General features: G+C 37.7%; 1 protein-coding gene across 2 annotated transcripts in view; it reads right to left on the bottom strand.

Moving 5' to 3' along the window:
- The window catches only part of LOC306877573 (regulation of nuclear pre-mRNA domain-containing protein 2-like), a 33,830-nt gene that overhangs the window by 7,461 nt on the left and 2,369 nt on the right, over positions 1-24,000 (bottom strand). For both annotated transcript variants that reach the window (XM_079429412.1, XM_079429413.1), the window contains exons 2-6: positions 2,237-2,366; positions 1,960-2,150; positions 871-923; positions 654-780; positions 399-574 (exon numbers count right to left, since the gene is read on the bottom strand). In XM_079429412.1, the coding sequence (XP_079285538.1) occupies positions 399-574; positions 654-780; positions 871-923; positions 1,960-2,150; positions 2,237-2,366 (677 nt within the window). The remainder of the gene's footprint in view (positions 1-398; positions 575-653; positions 781-870; positions 924-1,959; positions 2,151-2,236; positions 2,367-24,000) is intronic.

Below are 24,000 nucleotides of genomic sequence, written 5' to 3'. Positions count from 1 at the left end.
CATGCAGTTGGATCATTATTTCTCTTTACGGTTATCATTGGCATATTGTCAAAGTGTCTAACTCTAATGTTTGGTAATATTTCTATACAAAATCGTGATTGCTCAATTTCTAAAAATAAAATCATGGCAAAATATTAAGTTCAAATTAATCGATAAAAATCACCCAGCCCTAATACATGATTAGTGGTAAATCAAAAGGCCAATAATTGGCTATGACACTAGTATTAAGCCACCAACCATGCCCACTTGATTGATGAACAGAACTCTAACCTCAGAGAGCAGATTTAAAAAAAAAAATATTTGTGTGTAATCAGTGGTATTTGCCAAAGCAAGCATGTTCTCAAATCGTTTCAGCAAACGTGAATAAATCTAGCATCAAGACATCAGAGTCGACTCACATTGGCAACTATTTTGACCTCTTTGTATTGCATCTCGTAAAAGATGTCTGCGTTTCCCAGTGCCTCCAGCAGCGGGGGTCCTGCTTTTATCTGGCCCTCCAGGAACGTCACAAATTCCTGCAGCTTTGTGCTTCCCTCCTCAAAGTCCTTTGAGAACTTGTTCCCTCCTGCTTTGTCTATGGATGCAAGTTGAGAGAGAGTTTGAAAAGCTTCTAAGCAGTTATATAGTGCTGTTTTTGGTAAATATGACATTACCTTTTAACCTTTTGAGGGCCTCGGTGCTGCAGACGTCCACTCTGAGAGCAGCTAACTGCTTCTCTCTTAAATCACTCTCGTCCAGAGAGTTCTTGTAAGACATTAACCGCTCTACAAAATCATGCGGCTGACAAAGAGAAAATACATTACTTAGTGTAATAATAATAATAATAATAGGGGACAAGTTCAATTAAATCTAAAGACAATCATGACTTACTACAAACTCTGCAACAATTTTAGACTTCAGAGCAGTTTTAGAGTTGACCGGGGCTGCAGAAATTGAAAAAAAGAAAACATGCTCAAGTTATTTTTTACACTTGTGAGTGTGGTGGGTTGCAGCATTACAGCATTTCACATGTACGGGGTGAGAGGGGCACAAACGTGGGGTTAATTGTAACAATGTACATGATTTAAACATTTCCACATGCTAGCATAACAACATTTACAAACTTCCCTAATATTTCCTTACCATATCATCACTATATAGAGAAAAAAATGTGCCAAAGTTCTTTTGAAGATATCGCTGAATATTTAACCACTGCAAAAGTACACTTTCTGGCTGAAGTACATTTGTGATCTCAGTTTTTAGTGTTTATTTAAAATCAGACATCTGTTTAATATTTTTACAGTTATTTGTAAAGATAGTTCTGCTTTGCTTCTTCTGCTCCGCTCTCCCCTACACACACACAGATGAAACCCTGCGATGAGTTTAACACTCGCAGCGGATTACAGTTCATATCTGCACCGGAGTGAGTGCCTTTCAAGATTTTATGGACATATTTCATAGACACATTAATGTAAATGAAGAAATTAAAATGTAAATATTAGTAGTGAAATTTTACAGTTGTACTATCAAATAAAACGGTTATTTTTCTTAATTTAAGTTCTGCCATATTAAACTTTTAACTAAGTTCCAGTTTACAATAATGTCAATTGTTTTTTTAATTACAAATATTTTGGTGGGTCTTGAAATAGATTATACTTGTCTAGGTGGGTCGTGGAATCAAAACGTTTGGGAACCCCCGACTCAACACTCTCTAATTTACTGGATGGCTATTTGTTCCGATACACACTTGTCATTTATATTTGGAAATTATGAAGTAATAATAAAAAATATTTCTTTTTTTTAGCACTCTGTGCACCTCCCTTGCATGCTCTGGCGCCCCACACTTCAACAACCCCTGAAGTAAATAATACATTTATAATCACTGTGCATTTTAATTTTCATTTTATAAGGTCATTTTTAATAATTTGCTTGTCTTTGCAACAATGACAAATACTGGAAGCGTACAGCTCAGTAACTGACCCGGTGAAGGCTGTTGCTCTTTCACTTTCTCCTTCTCCTCCTTCTCCTTCTCCTTCTCTTTCTCTTTCTCTTTCTCCTTCTCTTTCTTCTGCAGACTGGCCTTCAGCTCAGAGATCAGCTCCTCAGGATAAACGTTCCTCTCCTGCCAAATACTGAAGATCCTGTCCACTGACTTGCACACTTTTGCATCCCTACAAACACACAGAGAGTCGGCCCAGAATGTCAGTACTTCAGCACTAATCACACTCTTGCACAAACATGTATGTGATTCACTAACTTGACCAGCAGGGCGGCGTCTGGCAGCACCTCAGCGAAAGTGTTTCGGTAAATGATAGCGTTCTTCCTTTTGCAGTTCTGAATAACATCATTAGCGAGGTAGAAGAGATTGAGCCTGTGACTGGCATCCGCTGCACGAAGAAAACAGGGAAAAGATGTATTAGACTGCAACAATGCCATAATACAAAGAGCTTACGTAAAGCAATTCAAATTTCAACTAAGATATTGTGCAGACAGACAGACAGCTGATGACCTGAAATTAAGATGATAAACAGAAAACCCATGCTGTATTTATATGAGCACAGATTTCTCAATTTCACAAGTTTTTCTGAGAACCAATCATAATGGAGATGACAAGCTTTGCTGAATTATTCAAGTAAACTCACCATTTATGCATCATCAAAACTTAATTTGATAAGTTATATAGAGCCAGAATGATCTAGAATCGACAGTTCTGCTTGTAGGAATCCTCCTATAAGAGCTTCAAACAAATCTCTTCCCTAACCTGACAACAGCTTAACTAGCGCATCCCTGCAAGCCATTTAACGGTTGATAACAGACAAACTATACAGAGTGCACCACAGGAATGAACCTGAGATTAGTGCTAGGACTTTTAGTAAAATAGATCCAATTATTTGATTGCATATTATTCTTGTGGAATGAACTTGCCTTTTGTCTTTACAGAAATTAAAATCACAGCAATTTGATTAAACGGTCACCTTGAGATCAAGTAGCTGTTGTTTCTAATTCACAATCATATTGAACAGCTGTTGAGTGTAAATCAACAGAACTCTTCAGAGAGACCAACATCATTCACTTATTGATACCCACAATGCACTCTGATTTCAAGTGCATATTTGATGTATTCTTGCCAACAGACTATTTCCAATATTACAATGAGAGATGATGAATGGAGACAGCAACTTTGTGTAAAAAAAGTGAAAGTGTAACTTTTTGCTTATTAAAGTACATCTGCATGAAGATGCTCAAAACTAAAATGATAAAGATTTTTTGTCTGACATGGTAATTATTTTTTACCAGCATACTAACTTTTAAATTAGCCACTGAACAAGAAATGGCCAAACTGTCCCCCCAATAGTTGATATTCTTGATGTTCTGGGCTTCACAATTTTGAATGGAAAATATTCTATAATTTTTGTGATGCATGTAATTCATAACTGAATGTGACAAGAATCTTATTTGGCATATGAATGAGTGCATATTTTAAAATGCAATACTGTTTGCAAATAGTTCAAATGGAATTGAAATTGCATAAAACTGTTTAAAATTATTATCCATTTTTTAAATCATTTAAAAAAAGTTTTTAAATTCCTTGTTTTAATATTGTGATTATTTTTTTTATTTCCTTTTATGTAAAGCACTTTGAATTACAATTGTGTATGAAATGTGCTATATATACAGGTGCATCTCAAAGAATTTGAGTATTGTGAAAAAGTTCGTTTTCTAGTAACTTATTTCAAAAAGTTAAACTTGCATATATTTTAGATTCATTACATGTAGAACACTTCAAAAGTTTTTGTTTTAATTTTGTTGATTAGAGCTTACAGCTCATGAAAGTCAAAAATCAGTATCTCAAAATATTAGAATATTTACATTTGAGTTTCATTAATGACCATCTCTACAGTATAAATTCAGGGTATCTCTTGTTATTTGAAACCACAATAATGGGGAAGACTGCTGACTTGGCAATGATCCAGAAGACGATCACTGACGCCCTCCACAAAGAGGGTAAGTCACAGAGGGTCATTACTGAAAGCTGTGGCTGTTTACAGAGTGCTGTATCAAAGCATATTAAATGCAAAGTTGACTGGAAGGAAGAATTTGGGTAGGAAAAGATGCACAAGCAACAGGGATGACCGCAAGCTTGAGAATACTGTCAAGCAAAGCTGATTCAAACACTTGTGAGAGCTTCACAAGGAGTGGACTGAAGCTGGAGTCAGTGCATCAAGAGTCTCCACGCTCAGACATCTTCAGGAAAAGAGCTACCAAGCCACTTCTGAACCAGAGACAACGTCAGAAGCATCTTACCTGGGCTGTGGAGAAAAAGAACTGGACTGTTGCTCAGTGGTCCTCTTTTCAGATGAAAGTAAATTTTGCATTTCATTTGGAAATCAAGGTCCCAGAGTCTGAAGGAAGAGTGGAGAGGCACAGAATCCATGTTGGTTGAAGTCCAGTGTGAAGTTTCCACAGTCAGTGATGATTTGGGCTGCCATGTCATCTGCTGGTGTTGGTCCATTGTGTTTTCTGAAGTCCACAGTCAACGCAGCCATCTACCAGGACATTTTAGAGCACTTCATGCTTCCTTCTGCTGACAAGCTTTATGGAGATGCTGATTTCATTTTCCAGCAGGACTTGGCACCTGCCCACACTGCCAAAGGTACCAAAAGCTGGTTCAATGACCATGGTGCTACTGTGCTTGATTGGATTGATAGAGAATCTCTGAGGTATTGTCAAGAGGAAGATGAGAGACACCAGACCCAACAATGCAGATGAGCTGAAGGCCGCTATCAAAGCATCCTGGGCTTCCACACCACCTGAGCAGCACCACAGGCTGATCACCTCCATGCCGCGCCGCATTGATGCAGTAATTCATGCAAAAGGAGGCCCAACCAAGTATTGAGTGCATAGAAATGAACATACTTTTCAGAACTCCTGACATTTCTGTTTAAAATATCCTTTTTTTATTGATCTTATGTAATATTCTAATTTTCTGAGAGACTGAATTTTGGGTTTTCATTATCTGTAAGCCATAATCATCAAAATTTCTATAAATAAAGGCTTGAAATATTTCACTCTGTGTAATGAATCTCTATAATATATGGGTTTCAGAAATGAGTGACAAAAAATATTGACCTTTTTCATGATATTCTAATTTTTTGAGATGCACCTGTATTTGAGCCCTGTGTCCCAATGCTCATACTATCCATCCTAAATAGTGTGTAAGATTACAATAAGTGTGTCCCAAAGCATAGTATGTTGAAAAGAGTGTGCCAAAAGTCCCCGGATGGTCTACTATTTCAGGTCGATTTTTGAAGTGTGGATCCGTGCACACTCTAATGGCTACAATTATTATTGTATGTTGTGTAGCGAAGCTCTGATCAAATTAAATAGAAGCAAATGAGGTTGAATATGTAAAGGTTTGCGTCTAGTGGACGACTGATACTGGCTTTTTGACAGCTGATGCCGATGTTTTGGAAAGCAGGTTGGCCGATGGCCGATATAAAGCTGATATAATTTTATTTATTTTAATATTTAAGACATTTGAAAATGGACTTAAAACAAATGTGTTAAATTAATATACTTATACTTTGGATGACAATGTATTTTTCAAAATTAAATAAATATTTAAAGTGCCCCTATTATGGATTTCTGAAAATGAGCTTTCATGCCATGTGTAACAGCTCTAAGTGAATGAGAACATCCTGCAAAGATTTAAATCTGAAAGTGCACCGTGTATAAAGTTATTGTCTCTCAAAAGGAGTCGAACTTAGCATATTGCCGCCCACTTGTTGGTGTTTTAGTGTTGGTCTGAACGAAAATGCAAATTCATTCTTTGCCACTAGGTGCCGCTTTTGGAGCGGTAAAAATAGCTGTAAAAATAATATAAGACAAATGAAAGTGTTTTTGGTCCTTGCATGCATGTCAACCTGTTGTTGGGGACTCCCAAAACCAAAATATGAAGCTTTCATTACCCATAATAGGGGCACTTTAATAAAAAAATAATTAAAAAGGAAGCAAACACTAAACAGGGCACTGCTACTCGGTATTCTGGGAAATTTGTGTGCATTGGGAATCATGTTTTTCAAATAAAGCCTAGGTAACACTCATTTTACTACAGCACACAGTAAAAAAGACATGAATATGGCAGTGGGCGACTGGATAAAGAGCAGCGTAGTTTGAAATCATGAGTTTAAAGTTTGTCGATCACGCTTCTGCAGTGAAGCTGAACTCTCCCTCTGCTAGTATTCACGGACCGACCGTCATGCAGAGAACATGGGATCATGCAGGATACAAATGCACACGTTTGCCCAATCCCAATTCTGCTTTATAACCTTTCCCCTTGTCCCTTGAAACAGTGTCAAGGGGTAGGGGTGAAAATATTCACCGAAGAATTGGGATACCACTACTATAACATCACATGTCATCATACGTCATCTAGCTCCTACAATACACTCACCTATACTGGTGTGCATTAGACCCTTACGGTTCTATGCGCTGCTTACTGACACACACACACACACACACACACACACACACACACACACACACATCGTGCAGCTCACTCATCCAGGAGCAAAGAAACTTGTCAACGCTGCCCCACAACTTTTATTAATAACAGTTTAAATACTGAATCGCTACATTATATAAAATCGCTGTTTTTGAAGTAAACTCACTCATAGCAAAAAGAGATGCACAGACACGTGTACACACAACTTTCATCTCACTCGCTCTCTCGAAATGGCCATATTTGAGAAAAGGGTTTAGCGATTTCTAATTATTGTGGGAACTAGCCCCCCTCAATGTCTATGGTGGTCATTGCCCTGATCAGACATGAAAATATGTTGTGCAGTCTGTAATGACGTTTATCGATTTTTTGCAAACATTTCTTTGAATAATACGACTGTAAATATGAACAAATGATTACTTTTCAATACAATCCTTATTAATGCCAATTAATTAATTAATGCTAATGTTTGCTCTGGCAGCCATGTTGCCGCTGCAGCCGGTTTATTCTGATAAATCTCATACCCCTTCGTTTGAAGTGCGGTCCCGAAAAACCTTCGTTTGAAAGGCTATCTGACCTTTACCCCTCAACCAAAAGAGAATCAAGACACCCCTACCCACTCACCTGAAGGGCTAAGGGGTAGAAATGGGATTGGGCCTCTATAAGATCTCACAGCTGGATTCGACGAGATGTGGAGTTAAATGTTCGTTAGTCAGTCAGAGATTTGTTTAAATGATATGAATGCATATTTGCTGAATGCTGACGGCAAACAAGAAAGTATTACAATGTTTGTCTTTCTATTACTAATAATATAACAGCAACCATTATAACACTTTTGGTATACATTTGAATTCCTTTGTTTAAAGGTTCTATCCGAACTAGACCGAACTGTTAAAGGACGACAGCGAACAAGAGGCACAATGTGCAAGCCGCTCCGGCGGATGACGTAAGCGCTGTGCCTCGGAGAGTTTGTTTACAGGACCAAAGGGAAACCAGTCTCCTCTTGGCTTATATCGAAATCATCCAACATTGTTCTTCAGCGTAAGTGAGAGAAAAGTATTTAGAACATTTTAAATATGGATATTTTTCTTACAAAAACGCATGGATTCGCTACAGGAGGCCTTTATTCACCCCCGGAGCCGTGTGAGGCATGTTTTGTTATGATGGATGTGCTTTGTTTGATGTCTCTTGGACTGTTGGACAAAAACACCCGCGACTCCCATTATAAAGCTTGATAGAGCAAGGATCATTTCTAATATAACTCCGATTGGATTTGTGTGAAAGTCATATAGACCTAGGATGCCTCAAGGGTGAGTAAAACATGGACTAATTTCCATTTTTGGGTGAACTAACCCTTTAAAATTTTATGCTGGATGGTATTTATTTATTGTGGTAATCGTACATGGTTTTAATCAATTCAAATATGAAACGGTAATACTAACTGTGGGGAATTTGATCATGGTTTATCATCAAACCAGTAATCGTTCCATTCCTAACTACATTAGGGCTGAATTATATTGGAAAAAAACTCATTGCGATTGTTTTCTTCAGCAATATATATTGCAATATTAAAAAAAACAAGATGACTTGAAGACTATTTGGAAGAGGAAAAAATAATAAATCAATGATTGGGATGATTTTGTAGGTGAATAAATCAGCATAGAAAATAAGCAAATTACAAATATAGACAGGCTAAATATAATAGAAAAATGATACAAATGAATTAAACAGTGCTTTATATTCTTCAGGTAAGCCTAGCAGTATTCAGGTACAGACATTTAATCAAATGTAAAATAACACTGCATAGTCTTCACTGTATAAATTAAATCTAATAAATCTGTAAAGCTACAAAAGTGATTTTTCTGATTGATTAACATTCACAACACAGAAAGCCTCAGGAACATTAAAATGCTGTGAACCAATACCATCCATTTACTTTCTCAATAGTTTACCTTCACCTATGCCATCAGCAAGCGCGTTTACAAGCATACCTGCAGAGACGTGCATTTTGTCAGAGTTTTGCGCGTATGTGTCATATCAGACACAAATAGACACGGAGATGAATGGATTTCAGGGTTCACATCACGTGCATCTGCGTGGCTTTCACCGTGTACACCAGACACGAGCGACACGGCGCGACAAAATACAATAGAACCCATTATAACCAGTGATGCTGTCTACAGTGCATGCGACACGCACGACAAATCCCCGACAGTAAACTGATGCCGCGTTCGGTTTATGACGTACTGGCACAAATTTCACATGATTTGCAGTGGTTGCTTTGTCTCGTTCAGTGCAGACAGCCTCTAGCACGGCACTGGGGCAGCGCGACACGACACGAGCCTGTCGCGAAAACTATCAGTATAAATATAACGTCAGTATACTAAACGTCGCACATCCTGCAATGTGACTATCGCGGAATGCGCACATCGCAATATCGATGCTGAAACGATGTATTGTTCAGCCCTAAACTACATGTACAACATATACAAACAGGGCTCCAGACAAAAAAAACAAATTAAGGAGCCATTGGCTCCTATAAGAAACAAAATTAGGTGCAAACTTTTAATTTTAGGTGTCACAGAATAAACGCGTTTTATTTTATATATTTTTAAAAATTTTGCTAACATTTCAGTCATGTGTTTGTGTCTTATCTTTTCATGTCTTTATCAGCATTTTAATCCATAGCGTAGATGCCCTGGGAACTAAGGTGCGCTTTTCAAACTTGAAAAAGATATACAGTCACAAAGAACTGTTTAATACACAGAATCCGTGCCAATATCACGGACCATATCAGCATCACAGTGCCACTGCGTGTCATTTGGGCTCCTCTTCAATGCATCCTATAAATGTTGTCAAATGTATGTCTTGCTGATATGTCATCCAGTCTGTTTTTCTTCATTAAAAACATGCAATTTTATAAGAGTTGAATTTCATCTTTAGCTCCTTGCAATGTTTCTCATGTAGACAACAAGTGGAGTAAAAATATTCATATATTAAAAATATGAATATGCAATATTGTTACGTGGCATTGTTTCCAAGCATTTACACGGTTTCCGCAGTTTGAGAAACCGAATGAGTGATTACATGAGACATTTCAGTAAGTTGTACTGTAGGCTCTTATGAAATACCTTTTGATGTCCATTAATGTTCATTTCATACTCCTGAGGTGTACGAATGCGAGAAAAAAAGGCATTACATGCACATTTTTAAATCATAACATGTAAACTTATATAGTTGCTAGCGGGGACCTCAGCAAAAATATACTTGCAAATTAATATTTTTACTTTTAAATATTTGCAACTGTTTTACTCGCAGTCTGGAGCCCTGGCAAACAAAATAGGCTAACTTTTAAAAACGTACCACTACAACTAATTAAAACGATACAAAACTTACATAAAACAAATCAAATTTTAATTACATTAAATTAAATTCCCAAAATATCACAATCCTGTTATTCTAGAAGGAAACTAGATGCAGGTTGTCTAGATGCTAAATATCAAGTGATCTGCAAACAAATGATGCTAGAGCATTTTTGAAGATTTTTAGGGCTGGGTAAAACTTGACAATTCACATAAAGTTTAAAACAGGATAAAGGATATGCGGGATCTCATTGTGAGGAGGTAACAGTCAAGAGAATGGTACAAAAGTATTCCCAAAACATTAGGCTAGATGTGCAGTGGAATACCATGAAGACAATCAACAACAAGTGGATCGGTTCAGCACAATAACCTCAAACACACATTTACAACATAGGCTCATTGGAAATACCTACATTTCTGCGAAAGGGTACCCATACATACGAATCGCTGCCGTTTCCAGTTGAAATGAACACTAGAGGCAGTACAACTGACAACTTTTATTTCTTTTTTTTTTCATTTTTTTTTTTCACACAAAGTATGATTTGCAGGTCCACAGTTTCGATTAATAAAGCCTAATTTTCGCCTAATTACTTGAGCAATATTAGGTTATGAATTCAAAACAATTTGAAGAGATTTGAAAACTGATACTTTTGAACGTGTCATCACATATAGTTCAGTTTTCTAATTTAGGTTTCCTAGGTTGCTCACGCGATACGGCGTTGCACTTAAGTGATGAAGAGCTTCGGTACGAACCCCGTGAAACTACAGTTCAACAAAACAGGAAGTTAAAATAGCACAGCTGCATCAACAAATGCGCTATTATATCACTTTTGCATTTGTTAACACTATCTGGTAGGTTTAGGGTTGGGTTGGTGTAGGGCAGGGGTAATAATACACAATGCAAGGGAGCATAAATTTGTTCTTCACTCGCTGAAATTAAATTGGAATGATCAGGGAACTGAGTGAAAAACTTCACACTGCATGCTTAAGATGATAAATGCCAATCCAATTGAGTTTGCCAGGTTAGCGAATATCATTCAACATTTGTTGGTTACGAAAACAGGAAGTTGTATGATATTTGATGGGCTTTAATGCACAAAGCATCACAGTTTAATCAAATGTTGTTTAATTTGCCAATAACTATGGTACATTGTTACATGATTCACTGCTCCTTAACATCTTTGGACTTTAAATAAAGAGTCAGTGTAGAACATGAGAGCAGTCTAGCACTGGTCACTCTAAAGAGATGCAGCCCATGTTATTTACTGGGTGTGTGAGCTTAAAGCTGAGCAGTTAGAGAAGTCTGAAACTTTATGATAAAGAGCACACAGTTAGCTGTGAAGGGTGGAGTCCTCTGACACGAACTCAAGAGACACTATTATACATTACAGTTCACACTGTGTGCAGTCTGATTCCTAAAAATGTCCTTACATTTTATTTGACTGTCTGCAAAGATGGTGCAGAATTTTGCAAAGAAGCTCCCTGTTCATAGAATCATGCCTTTGAGATATATATAGATATATATATATTTTTTCGCATCTATCACCTTTTAAGTTGCATTAACCAAGTGGGGTTAGCTAGCTTTACTAGTTAACCAAGTGCATCCTGTGAGAGATTAAATGGATACACACACACTAGAGGTCGACCGATGTATTGGTTTTGCCGATTAATCGGCACCGATAGTTGATTTCTGGAACTATCGACAAACATCCAGGTTTTCCAGGTTGCATCTATTTTTTGGGGGAAGTCGTGGCCTAATGGTTAGAGAGTTGGACTCATGATCCAAAGGTTGCGGGTTCGAGTCTCGGGCCGGCAGGGATTGTAGGCGGGGGAGTGAATGTCCAGCGCTCTCTCCACCCTCAATACCACGACTGAGGTGCCCTTGAGCAAGGCACCGAACCCCCAACTGCTCCCCGGGTGCTGCAGCATAAATGCTGCCCACTGCTCCGGGTGTGTGTTCACGGTGTGTGTGTGTTCACTGCTGTGTGTGTGCACGTTGGATGGGTTAAATGCAGAGCACGAATTCCGAGTATGGGTCACCATACTTGGCTGAATGTCACTTCACTCACTTCACTATTGCTGGAGCAGTTTAGAAGGTATCACGGTCATTATAGAGCGGTCTCTAGAGGTGGAAGTCCCTGACACCAGGTATAGAGCAGGAGAATTCAGAAGTGGATTTAAATGCAGCCGACAGAAAACCCTGCCGCACCACAGAGCGTCTTTCACATGGTTTTACAGGTTTCACAGTTTTATCAGCTTTATAGATCGCACTCTCTCTTTCCGTTTGCTCTAGTTTTTTAAACGCCGAACTTCAAACTCATCTATGCCACTTTGTTCATTCTTGAAGTAAACGTTTGCCCGTTTGGTGATTAACTGTTTTAACTGCAGCTTGAATTGAAAGCAACAAGTCCGGTGTGTGATACCGGAGTTCCCCAGATGCAGCACTGTGCTTTTGCCCAGCGTGGGACTAACATATTTTATTATTTTGATTATATAATCGAGTTTTCTAAAACAAAAGCAAATAATGTGTGAGAGTATACATAGAATATCCGTATGTAATTTTAATGCTATGGCAAAGACACTGGTTAATAAAATGGGATTAAATACATAAATACATTTAATTATTGCAGGTTTGCATAATATTCTGAGTTTGCATTTCACTGTTTTTATTGATTGTGAGGAACACGGAATGTGTTTTAGTGCAGGTGAGATGAGTAAATACATGTTGATATTTAGTCTTGATCTACAGTAAGATCATGTAGATATTTAGTCTAGAACTACAGTAAGATCAGGTTCACACACAACGCTCTGCACTTACTCCTGATTTCTCTCAACATGAGGAGGGGGGGGGGGGGGGAGCTGTTAGTCAATACATGGGAAACAAAGTAACAGGCCTTACTTATTTGAAAAAGTCAGATATTTGCTTGTAAAATAAAAAGTAATGCGTCACCTTACTAGTTACTGAGTGATCTGATTCTGTAATTCTCGCTCCTTGTAATGCGTTTAACTTCCAGTGTGGATGCAATCTTTCCTTATTATTGTGCTATAACACGGGCAACTAGTTTGGCGCTGTACACCTTGTGCTTATTACATTATACACACATCTACTGTTAAGTGTTTCTAGATATCACTGCATGTTTTCAAAGTTGTGACCAGCCATTTTAAATGAAAACATACAATGAAAAACTAACACTGCTAGATTATAAATAACATCAATAAATTAAAAAACAACAACATAATTGTTTGAAATAATCAAATAAAAGTGGCATTTGCAGTGAATGAATTTGAGTGAATGAATGTTGGTAAACTGAAGCGTGATTAATTAACTCAACCAACCACATCCTATATGAGATCAATTAAATAACAAACATAGTAACTAACATGTACACAAATGGACACCAATGCACACATGAACTGTACTGCTCTAGTAGGAATGTGTACTTGCGCTGTGAATTCACTCTTCCAGTGAAAACACAATGACACTCGGGCAACTAAATTCAAAGAACGAAGAAGTTTCCCCGGTAAAACTGTACACAAAGCAGCACTGCGCTCACAAACACTGCTTTATTCAAGATTCAAAATTCAAGAGTTTTATTTGTCACATACACAATTATACAGAGTATAACCAGCAGTGAAATGTAGGTCAGGTCCACTCCAAGGACAGTGCAATTATAAAGAATACAAATATTAAGAAAAAGTACAAACATAAAATAAAAGATAAGATAAAATAAGATAAGATAAAAAAATATAAATATAAATGTGCAGGTCAGTATGTTGTTGACAAATAGTAATGAGAGGAATGTGCAAAAAATAATGTGCAAAAAGTTGTACAGGGTATTTGAATAGCAGCAATATGAGGTAGAGAAAATTTATGAATAGCTTATTGATATATGATATTTACATGGAGAAAAATTATGAATAACTTATTGATATGGTGATATTACATGGAGTCAAGTGATGTTATGACAGAGTTAGAGTTTAGGAGCCTGATGGCCTGGGGGAAGAAGCTCCTCCTAAGTCTCTCAGTTTTTGCCATCAGGCTACGGAAGCGCTTACCAGATGGAAGCAAAGTGAATAGACGGTTACCAGGGTGATTAGAGTCCTTGAAGATTTTAACAGCTCTATTTTTGCAGCGTTTGAGGTAGATGTCCTGCAGAGAGGGGAGAGCAGACCCTGAGATGCGCTCAGCTAAGCGCACAACTCTCTGTAGTGCTTTGCAGTCCTGATTGGAGCTGTTTCCATACCACACTGAGATGCACTGAGTCAGTACACTTTCTATGGTCCCTGAATAGAAAGTTTTCAGGATTGCTGGTGAGACCCTGAATTTCCTCAGCTGCCGCAGATGGTACAGTCTTTGCCTGGCTTTCTTAACCTGTGTTTGGATGTGTGTAGTCCAAGTCAGGTTCTCTGAGATGTTTACACCGAGGTACTTGAAGCTGCTCACCCTCTCCACAGGGGTCCCACTGATCATAAGAGGAGTGTAGGGCTGCTGCTGTCTCTTCCTAAAGTCCATGATCAGCTCTTTAGTTTTGCTCACATTCAGAGAGAGACAGTTGTCCTGGCACCATGATGTGAGTCTCTCTACCTCATCCAAGTATGCGGTCTCATCGTTGTTGGAGATGAGGCCCAGAACCACAGTGTCATCAGCGAATTTGACAACGGATGTGGAGCTGTGAGAGGACACGCAGTCATGCGTGTAGAGAGAGTAAAGCAGGGGACTCAGGACACAGCCCTGTGGGGCTCCTATGTTCAGAGTGATGGAGTTTGAGGTGAACTGGTCAACTTTCACCACTTGAGGTCTGCCGGTGAGGAAGTCTTGAATCCAGTCACAGAGTGAGGAGTTTAGGCCGAGGTCTGTGAGTTTAGATGCCAGCTTGATGGGGACTATAGTGTTGAAAGCTGAGCTATAGTCAATGAATAGCAGCCTTACATAATTCCCATTGTTGCTGTCCAAGTGTGTGAGGGAAGAGTGGAGAACGTGAGAAATGGCATCGTCCGTGGATCTATTTGGGCGATAGGCAAACTGAAGAGGGTCCAAAGTATCAGGGATGGAGGAGCAGATGTGGCTCTTTACAAGTCTCTCAAAAACCTTCATGACTATAGATGTGAGGGCAACTGGGCAATAGTCATTCAGGCAAGAGGGTTTATTGTTCTTTGGCACAGGGATAATAATGGATTTTTTTAATGGAGTGGGAACCACGGAGGTAGCAAGGGACTCATTAAAGATGGAAGTGAACAAACCAGCGAGCTGATCGGCGCAGGACCTCAGAACACGGCCGGTTATCCCATCAGGACCGGCTGCTTTCCTGACGTTCACTCTCTTTAACGCCCTCCGAACCTCATCCTCCGATACGGTGATTACAGGATCATCGCTGCTCTGCCTGCTGCTTCCTAACGCGCCGCCGCCGTTGCCATCGAAGCGGCTGTAGAAGATGTTTAACTCGTCGGCCAGCAACGGATCTGCTCTCACCTCCGCGGAGGATTTGTTTCCGAAGTCACAGATGGTCCTCAGTCCCTGCCACATCCGTCGAGAGTCGTTGAGCTGGAAATGAGACTCAATTCTCTCTCTGTATCTGTGTTTGGCGGCTCTTACTGCGCGTCGGAGAGCATAGCACGATGCTTTGTACTCGCTCGTATTCCCAGACAGAAGAGCCTCATTGTAAGCGGCAGTGCGTGTGTTAACCGCGGCACGGATTGTTCTGTCCACCCACGGTTTCTGATTGGAGAATGTCCTTTTTATCGTTATTGTTTCTGTAGCTTGCTCGGTTAGCGTGTTTACAAAACTTAATGCTACATCCGTGAACTCGCTGACGTCAGTTGACGGATATGCCTTCCTTTATAAGGCATTACAGGCGAGATGAGATGAAAATGAAATAGAAAATTTCCTGAAGACAGTCGGTTTCCTACAGAGATACACTCCTATAAAAACACTAGCGTTTTGATTTTGAAACGTGCAGTGCTCATGTTTATTAAGTCAAAGCCTTTTGAAAAAATGTGTGCTTATATTGTGGCGGACCACCACAAATAAATCAATGTAAGAAAAACACTGATCTAGAAAAAATCTGACCGTGATTAAACCTGAAAAATGCAAAATAAATTAACAAAAATATTTTTTAAAGCTTGGACTCTTAAACATTAGATCACTCACACCCAAAGCAGTTATTGTAAAGCCGGGCTCACACTGTGCGATTTTTAATAGTCTTTTGCGATTGTTGCTTGTCACACTGTACGAACATGATCCCCATGTCAGACTGTAGGATCTCAGTGGTCTTAATGTCAGACTGTACGACAGTCAAGACGTGACAAAAACGGACGTACTCAAGAAGACTTGTCCGGAGTTTTACGTCATCAATACGTGACCCGCATTCTCTCGCTATAATGGTAGCTAGCAAACAACAGCAACGTGTAGCGTTAGTTTTATTAATTACATGCCTTGATGTTAAAAAAAAAAAAAAACGAAAAAGACGACGTGTGTGGAGCAAGTCATGGCTGGGCAAAAGAGGACTTTATGAACTTCCAGTTCTACAGAGCGAACTTGAGGTAATTTTGTTATTCGAGTTTAAACATCCTGCCCCTTAATAAATAAACTTTAAGTAAACTTTACTTTGTACATATATTGTTTTTACAAATAATGAATGGTTTGAAGTTGTTGCGCTAATTGCGTCATCAAGTTCAGTGCTCCTATTGGTTCTTGGTTTGACGGTCGTCGTAGGAGATGTCACACTGCAGGAAAGTGTCTGAAATCTTCTGACACTGCCAGAATTTAATCGGAGGGAAAAATTGATCGCAACGGCCATTAATCGGCTGTCGGTGAACATGTCAAACCAGCGATCTAGACAACCGATTTTAGCCTAGGATTATAGGAATCTTTTAGGATTTTCAAAATTTGTCTCAGACGACCAAATCGCGGCCAAAATCGCACAGTGTGAGCCTGGCTTAAATTAAATGATCACAGATAATAGTTTTGATATACAGTCATGGCCAAACATATCGGCACCCTTGGTAAATATGATCAAAGAAAGCTGTGAAAATTAATCTGCTTTGTTAATCCTTTTGATCTTTTATTTTTATTTTTTTTAAATCACAAAAATCTAACCTTTCATTGGATAATAAGAATTTAAAATGGGGGGAAATATCATTATGAAATAAATGTTTTTCTCAAATATACGTTGGACACAATTATTGGCACCCCTAGAAATTCTTATGAGGAAAATATCTCTGAAGTATATTCCCATTCATATTCACAATTTTGAGCACTCTAGGGTGATTATGAACATGACATTATCCAGCCATGGCTTCATGTTTCACAGAAATATAAATAGGAGGGAAAACAAAGCCCAAATTCCCTTAATCATCCATCACAATGAGAAAAACCAAATAATATAGTTCTGATGTGCAGCAAAAGATAATTGAGCTTCACAAATTAGTGAAGTGGCTTTAAGAAAAGAGCTAGAGGAGTGAAAATCCCCATTTCCACCATCAGGGCAATAATTAAGAATTTCCAATCAACAGAAAATGTTAGGAAACTGCCTGGAAGAGGACGTGTCTATATCATCCTAATGCACGGTGAGGAGGAGAGTTTGAGTGGCTAAAGACTCTCCAAGGACCACAGCTGGAGAATTGCAGAAAATAGTTGAGTCTCGGGGTCAGAAAACCTTAAAAACAAATGGTCAAACAGCACCTCCATCACCACATGTTGTTTGGGAGGGTTTAAAGAAAAATTCTCCTAGCTCATCCAAAAACAACCTCCAGCATATTCAGTTATCAGACAGGACTGGCACTTCAAATGGGACTGGCTTCTATGGTCAGATGAAACTAAAAAATGGGCTTTTTAGCAGCAAACACTCAAGATGGGTTTGGTGAACACAGGGATAAAACGTACCCCATGTGTACAGTGAAATATACTGCTGTATTTTTGATGTTGTGGGCCTATATTTCTGCTGGAGGTCCTGGACATCTTGTTTAGACACATGGCATCATGGATTCTAACAAATACCAACAGATAAAAAAAATCAATAAGTGACTGACTCTGTTAGAAATCTTATAATGGGCCATGTTTGGATCTTCCAACCGGACAATAATCCAAACACAAACCTCAAAAACAACACAAAAATGGGTCACTGAGCACAAAACCAAGCTTCTGCTGGCCATTCCAGTCCTCTGACCTGAACCCTGTAGAAAATGAGTGAGGTGAACTGAAGAGAAGAAGCACCGTCATGGAGCTGTGAATCTAAAGGATCTGGAGTGATTCTGGATGAAGGAATGGTCTCTGATCTCTTGTCAGGTGTTCTCTAACCTCATCAGGCATTATAGGAGAACATTTAGAGCTGTTAAACTGGCAAATGAAGGTTTCAGAAAGTATTGAATAAAAGGGTGCCGTTAATTGTGTCCAATGTGTATTTGAGAAAAACATTTATTTCATAATCATATTTCTCCCCATTTTAAATCCTTATTATCCAACGAAAGGGTAGATTTTTGTGATTTTTTTAAATAAAAAAAGGATTAACAATGCAGATTAATTTTCACAGCCTTCTATCAGAATCAGAATGAGCTTTATTGGCCAGGTATGTTTACACATACAAGGAATTTGTTGTAGTGACAGAAGCTCCACAGTGCAACAGAGAGACAGCAACAGGACAGGACACAGGTAATAAAACAAAATAACAAGAAATAGCCAATAACCAATGTACAAAGCAGCAAAAAAAATTAAAATACACAAATATATATATATATATATATATATATAATTCTATGATCATATTTACCAAGGGTGCTGATATTTTTGGCCATGACTGTACTCTGCATGACTGAAACCTGGCTTAAACCAAATGAATATTTTGGTCTAAATGAGTCTACTCCACCAAGCTACTGTTATAAACATGAGCTCCGTCAGACTGGTCGTGGCGGCGGTGTGGCAACAATATATAGTGATATTCTCAATGTTACTCAGAAAACAGGTTTAACTCCTGTAACTTTTTTTTTTATTTTTTTTTTACTCCGGTAACCTTTAACTCGATTCCGCTTATCAATTTCTATTATTATGGATTCCTAGCTGCGATTCCAGTAAGATTAAAAAAGAAAAATCCAATATAAAAAAAAAGTCAAACATATAGTTTTTTTTACAAAGCATTCTGTTGCAGCTGAATAACAAGAATCAGCAGCCTACAGAACACTTACAAGAGGAACTTTTGCCTATGCTTTTAACAAAAACAGCAAAAACAACTACACTAATATAAATTCAAAAATTAAAGTGTTAAAGACAAGTAAACCGTCAGTAATAAAACAGGAACAAACAAATGAATTCGCAACAGTATACATAATTACAATTGAACCAAATTTCAGGTACAGAAACTGTAATTAAAAGTTTAAAAACACAGCATTTTTCTTTTCATTAATAAAATAGATTAAAAAAAAAAAAATACTATACACGGTGCGTTTATTTTCTCAACTGTTTACATTCACTTAAGACAAAAACGTCTGTGTTTATGAAGACATACTGATGTAGTTTTTTGCATATTGATCGATAAATATGAAAGAAGTCAGTTCCGGCCCAGAACAACCTTTTCTGCAGTGAAATGCACGCAAACAAGGCGCAAGCTCCTACATTTAACTCGTTTTAAAATCACATTATAATGAGAATGCAGGAATCGTCAAGCAGAATCGAAATGCATGCGTCTTATCGAATACCCGGTTCTTGGAAATTTGGAACCTGTTCAATGGAACCGGTTTTCGATACCCAACCCTGGTTAAGACTTGCATTTACAGACTTAATAAACTCTGTTGGAGTTAAGCAAAACGTCACCGGGCCCACTCACCGTTTTAATCATACGCTAGATTTAATTATATCTCATAGAATTGATCTTGCTGATGTAGGGATTGTACCTCAAAGAGATTATATTACTGACCACTATATTGTATTAAATAAATTATTTAAAAAAAATCTAAACAACAGGGAGGGGGGGGGGGGGGGTCACCGAAAAAACAGAACATCGTAGCAAGCATATTTATCAGATGACTAGTGCCCAAATGACAATGTCTGTCTTCAGAAAATCAGTAAAACTACTGGGCGAACACCTTACTAATACTAACATCATTATCCATAAGCAAAGCTTTCACTGTTGGATACAGTACAGCCATCCATCAATCCTCAATACAGGAAAGTGAGAAGGGTTCCATTCCCAATAAAAACTCTCATTAATAATGGTAATGAACTATAAAAGCTTTTAAAGTAAATAATGACACATCCCACAGCAGCAGAGTACTTGTGTGATTCAAGATAGCTTTGCCAAATTGTTGATGAGGTTGTAAACTACAGAAATGAGGGTTTCATGGAATAGATTTATACACCCTCATGTCATCCATCTTTAAGCATAAGCTCATTAACATCAAAACGACTGATTGAACCCACATTTTCCCTATACTGAACACATCCATCCACATATGTCCAAACAAACTGAATAGTCTGCCACAGTTCTCATGTTCTTAATGACATTTAGGCACTTGATCCTAAATGGACCTTATCTATGGCCTTTGCTTCTGTCTGTAAATCTCAGCCAGAGACGGGCATTGTACAACACAGCGTCAAACTCTAACACCTGCCCAGGGCTGATATCACCACACAAGCAGCTTTCACTCAGAAGACGGACCGTTTCAACACAAACAGAGTTAAGGCCAAAAGAATCAACCAGGATACACTGCATGCATGGGAAACAGTATCCCATGCATTACTCTCTAACTGGCCTTATATCAGTGCGGACTGCACAGAAAGGAATATCAGCCTTAAAAAAAACAAATGTATATGTATAATATTTTACTACACCTGTTAACCAAATCTCAATGACAAATGTAATTTCATCAATAAAACGAATCTGTATGAAAATAAGCTAACATTACATTAATGTGGGAGATGGACTGGATTGGTGAAGTCCTTTATCAGTTGTCATAGGCACACTATAAAGTTTCAGGAGTGATAACTGCATTTAAAAACAGGAATGAATCCCCAAACATTACAGTTTCATGAGTGTATGAAACACAACTCACTCTTGAAATTGAGATGACTAACACCGCTGTAACCATAGCATTTTTCTAAATGGAAATAATATTACTGTGACCAAAGACTTTGGCACCAAAACCCATATTTCAACAAACAACCAATCTGAACAAACTCCACTCTTAAACAAACAGTGTATGTGCGCAAACGCAAAGGGCCATTTAAAACAAAATAGAGTATTGCTTGTGCACCACAGGCTTAACAAACAAATGCACTGCATTTTAAAAATAGGTTTCAAATGAGCCTGTCATATTTCATAAATACCGCCTGTGGTTTCATAAATAAATACAATATTATATGAATCCAAACTAAACCAAATGAAATTCAATGTGCATAAACACAAACCAGTTGGTTATTTTCTTGGCTACTTTTCTGCAAATCTTGATTTTTTTAAATTATAATGTGGTGTATTATAAAAAAATATATCAGTTTAGTATTTAATACACTTTAATTGTATACAGTATTTGAATGTGTCACATGTGAAACAAAGCAGTAAGAAACTCATAGGGGTTTGGAACGATATGAGAGGAAATGTTTACAATGAAATATACTGACCTTCAAACGCCTATTTAAGAGCTCATCCAATCATCAAACAACTGGCTTTCGGGCGGAACACAATACAGCGTTTAGGGATGTAACCATTCACTCAACTCACGATTCACAATACAATTAGTTTTTTTAATAATGAGATTCAAGACAAAATATAAATGAAAAGGTGTCCTTTTATTATTGATTGGACAAAATGCTGCACATTTGTGAAATTGAAATGTGTCAAATAACAAATCTAAACTGAGCTTTTATAACAGATAAAATAAATATCTTTATATATAGCCCGACCAACATATTTAATAAATTACTTCCGCATTCCTCAGTTCCTATGGAAGCCTATGGGAGTGTCTAACTCTGTTTCTCAATGGCTCTGGTGCTGACGCGCCGTCATAGTGATGACAGCCAATCACATACTTTGCTGGTGCTGCATGAACGGGATTGGCTAGCGTCTGCGCTACGGTATTTGCATAAGGCGATCTGATTGGCCTGCGTTGGCGCTTGAAAAGTTGACAAGTTTTCAACTTCTGCCGCGTGCAACGCCAGTGAAGCGACGCGAGGGACCCACAATTCAGTTCGGCAACGCTTGACGTCACTCCATTCAAAGTAAACGAGAGGCATTGACGCCGACGCCCCGTGTGAATGTGAATATTTGTATTTATTATTGTTAATGTTCTCTTATGTTCAACAACTTAAAGCTTTAAAATTATTCAATTTAAGGGGTCTAAAATAAAGAAAGGACACAATTTTTTGTTACTCCAGCACTTTATTATACTGAATGTCCTGTGTTTTGTTTTTTTTGTACTTGAGTGCAATACATTTTGGTTGAAAAAATGAGAATCGTGATCTCAATTCCCATGGAGACAAATCGTGATTCACATTTTAGCAAGAATCGTGCAGCTCTAGTTACGTTAATAATGCATCAACTTATTTCAAAGTAAATGTTTGTCTGAAGTAAATGATCTAGTTGGAGATTAAAGTAAACTAGCCTCAGTGTTCAGTATTCTGTATGCTTGTCTTTCTATGATGAAATTAAAATATGAATACATATTGATTTAATAAAACCTGTCTCAGGTAACCTTTAGAGTGGGGGGAAGGGGTGGAGCTAATAAATAACATTTTTATAATTATAAAATTATTTTCTTTAAAAAAACAAAAAACAAAAAAAAACAGGGCAGTCTAAGAAAAAAAAACATTCAAAAAAGTGTTTAAAATTCAAGCACATTTCAGACCTTGAAAATATAATGTTAAAATCACATATTGCACAACTGAAACTTGCGTGTAAACAATGTGGGACAAGTTACACACCAAAGTTTAAAGCATGAGGTTAAAAGTATTTCGTCAGCACACATTGGCCCTGTTTCACAGACTTAGGTTGAGCCAGGATTTGGCCATAGTTCTATCAGGACATTTAATTAGCTTTTATAAATATGCCTTAGATAAAAACATTACTAGTGTGCATCTTGTGGCAATACAATGAATCTGACATATTTTAAGATCACTCAGTGCAAGTTTATTTTAGTTGAAATAGCCCAGACATGCATTTAAGTCTGGGACTAGGCTTAATTAATGCACATTCTTCAAGAGACTAAAAAGTATGCTTTGAGAAAACAGGCTTAAATCAAGTCAAAATGTATTTCTATAGCGCATTTAAAAGCAACAGAGTTGCGCCAAAGTGCTGTACAACAACAACACAGTATATAAAAAGCATAAAAGAAAGCATGCATCATAAGAAAATTAAACACGTAAAAATTGACATCAGAGCGTTAACTAACATTAATCAAAGCCAGAGAAAACAAATAAGATGTGAGGACAGACTTAAAATTAGCTAGTGAAGGAGCAAGTCTCACATTTACAGACAAACTATCCTAAAGTTTAGGGGCTGCCGCTGAAAAAGCCCCTAAAGCTGAATGCTTAAATAAATATATACTTCAAGTAAAAGGCATTTTAGTATTTGTGCAAACGTCTCCTTCAGGTCACAATACACGCGTCTTTGCTGTCAAATAACTGTAGTAATATTTCCAGATGAACACTTGGCTTCACTTGATTATCCATGAATAATGTATGTAAGTATCTGCTGTACGGTTTTAAAGATCTCCTCTCATCTGAATTATTGGCCACATAAATATCAGCATCTACACCAACTTATGTATTTTTGCTCCGTCTCTGAATAAAACGGAACTGTTTTTCCTCCATATTCTCACGGCATCGTATTACATGAGCCATACAACCCTGAAAGATACATATGCAAACTTTTTTTTAAGTAATTGTTTGTACAAAAGTTCAAAAACTGTTTCATTAAAAAAGAAAAAGACACTATTTCATATGTCGTGCTTTACGGCGTTAAAGTTGCACACAATTTAAAATAACTACATTTATAGTAAAATAATAAAACATCTTACTGGTCTTTTTGTGAATGACTTAGTTAATTTGTTGTTGTTCAATTATTTATTTATTTAGTAATCTTGCAATTATGAAGTTTTGATTAAAGATTACATGTTTCATAGGGTTTGGGTCACATACATTATATTGCCAAAAGTATTGGCACCCCTTCTAATGAA

The sequence above is a fragment of the Barbus barbus genome (assembly GCF_936440315.1).
Source record: "Barbus barbus genome assembly, chromosome: 12".
In the NCBI taxonomy this organism is placed as follows: domain Eukaryota; kingdom Metazoa; phylum Chordata; class Actinopteri; order Cypriniformes; family Cyprinidae; genus Barbus; species Barbus barbus.
This window is presented reverse-complemented; position numbering and strand designations above follow the sequence as displayed.